The sequence below is a fragment of the Pezoporus wallicus genome, unplaced genomic scaffold (genome assembly GCF_028554395.1).
Source record: "Pezoporus wallicus isolate ANWC-B61680 ecotype Strahan unplaced genomic scaffold, APGP_CSIRO_Pwel_v1 contig_10321, whole genome shotgun sequence".
In the NCBI taxonomy this organism is placed as follows: Eukaryota; Metazoa; Chordata; class Aves; order Psittaciformes; family Psittacidae; genus Pezoporus; species Pezoporus wallicus.
Genome location: NW_026636498.1, coordinates 1 through 2,325, shown reverse-complemented (window position 1 = coordinate 2,325; position 2,325 = coordinate 1). Strand labels below are relative to the sequence as shown.

The 2,325-nt window shown below is 68.0% G+C and overlaps 1 protein-coding gene across 1 annotated transcript; it reads right to left on the bottom strand.

The window, feature by feature from the left end:
* Positions 1-882: 882 nt before the first annotated feature.
* On the bottom strand, positions 883-1,942 carry LOC130594468 (PH and SEC7 domain-containing protein 4-like; the record flags this gene model as incomplete). Its single annotated transcript, XM_057400350.1, has 3 exons — positions 883-1,028; positions 1,090-1,194; positions 1,762-1,942. Coding segments are annotated over 3 exons (432 nt in total), but the record flags the coding sequence as incomplete, so codon positions are not given.
* Positions 1,943-2,325: the final 383 nt, after the last annotated feature.

The following is a 2,325-nucleotide window of genomic DNA, read 5'->3' as shown; positions in this document are numbered from 1 at the left end:
ACCCCAAACCCGCCCCAATGCACCAAAACCCGCCCCAATTCACCCCAAACCCGCCCCAATTCACCCCAAACCCGCCCCAATTCACCCCAAACCCGCCCAATTCACCCCAAACCCTCTCACCCCAAACCCGCCCCACCACCAAACCCGCCCCAATTCACCCCAAACCTCCCCAATTCACCCCAAACCCGCCCCAATTCGCCCCAAACCCGCCCCAATTCGCCCCAAACCCTCTCAAATTCACCCCAAACCCGCCCCAAACCCGCCCCAATTCACCCCAAACCCTCTCAAAACCCGCCCCAATTCGCCCCACCCGCCCCAAATCCCAAACCCGCCCCAATTCACCCCAAACCCGCCCCAATTCACCCCAAACCCCCAAACCCCAAACCGCCCAATTCGCCCCAAACCCCCCCAATTCACCCCAAACCCCCCCAATGCACCCCAAACCCGCCCCAATTCAAAACCCGCCCCAATTCACCCCAAACCCGCCCCAATTCACCCCAAACCCGCCCCAATTCACCCCAAACCCGCCCCAATTCAAAATCCAACCCAATTCACCCCAAACCCTCTCAATTCACCCCAAACCCGCCCCAATTCACCCCAAACCCGCCCCAATTCACCAAAACCCGCCCCAATTCACCCCAAACCCGCCCCAATTCACCCCAAACCCGCCCCAATTCATCCCAAACCCGCCCCAATTCACCCCAAACCCGCCCCAATTCACCCCAAACCCTCTCAAATTCACCCCAAACCCGCCCCAATTCACCCCAAACCCGCCCCAATTCACCCCAAACCCTCTCAAATTCACCCCAAACCCGCCCCAATTCGCCCCAAACCCGCCCCAATTCTCCCCAAACCCGCCCCCCCCCCCCGCCCCCCCCTCACCCCCACCCCCCCGTATCCCCCCTCTCTCTGTCGCTGCCCCCATCTCTGCCCCCCCATCGCTACCTGAGCGCCTGGTCCAGCTCCTGCCCCCCCCGAACTGGAACCACTCCAGGTACTCCTGCGCCACCATCGCGCTGAACCCGTCCCTGGGGGCTGAGCTGGAGCCGGGGCCCGGACGCGGCTCCCCCCCCCCGGCCCCCCCCTTACCCCCGGCGCAGGAACGCGGCCACCTCGGACCTGCGGACGCCGTCGAGGCGGAAGAGGCGCGAAGCCAGGAGGCGAGCGTGGGAGCGGGACCCCCCCGGGGGGCTCCTGCAGCGGGAGGGAGAGGTTGGGGGGGGGGGGGGGTGGGGTGGGGGTGGGGGGCAATGGGGGGGATGGGGGGGATGGAGCAGAGCGGGGTTGGGGGGGGGAAGGGATGGGGGGGCTTAACTGTGGGGGGGATGGGGAAGGGGGGTTGGGGTGGGGATCGGGAGGGGGGGGTGAAGGGGGGGATGGAAGGGAGGGAATGGGATGGGTTGGGGGGGGGGCAATGGGGGGGATGGGGGGGGGATGGAGCGGGGTGGGGGTGGGGAAGGGATGGGGGGGGCTTAACTGTGGGGGGGAAGGGGATGGGGGGTTTGGGTGGGGGGTCGGGAGTGGGGGGGGTGAAGGGGGGAATGGAAGGGAGGGAATGGGATGGAATTGGGGGGGTCAATGGGGGGGTTGGCGGGGTTGGGGACGGATGGAGCAGAGCGGGGTTGGGGGGGGCTTAAGGGGGGGGGAAGGGGATGGGGGGAAGGGGAAGCGGGGTTGGGGGGGGTCGGGAGTGGGGGGAACGGGGAGGGCAGAGCTCGGGGGGGGTTGGGGGTCCCGGGGGGACCGGGTCCGGGTCCTCACCCCTGGGCGCTGGGCGGGGGCTCCGCGGGCGTCTCGGGGGGCAGCTCCTGGTGGGGGGGGGGGCCCGGGGCAGAGCCATGGCCCGGGAGGGGGGAACCCCGCGGTGGGGAGGGGGGCGGGGACCCCGCTCCCAGCGGCTGCTGTGGGGCATCTGTGGGGCTGGGGGGGCGCTGGGCGGGGTCTATGGGGGTTGTGGGGCTGGGGGGTCTATGGGGGGGCTCTATGGGGGTTGTGGGGCTGGGGGGTCTATGGGGGGGCTCTATGGGGGTTGTGGGGCTGGGGGGTCTATGGGGGGGCTCTATGGGTTTTATGGGACTGAGGGGTCTATGGGGGGGCTCTATGGGTGTTATGGGGATGGGGGGTCTATGGGGGGGCTCTATGGGTGTTATGGGGATGGGGGGTCTATGGGGGGGCTCTGTGGGTTTTATGGGACTGAGGGGTCTATGGGGGGGCTCTATGGGTGTTATGGAGCTGGGGGGTCTATGGGGGGCTCTATGGGTGTTATGGGGCTGGGGGATCTATGGGGGCTCTGTGTGTTGGTGGGGGCTGGGGGATCTATGGGGG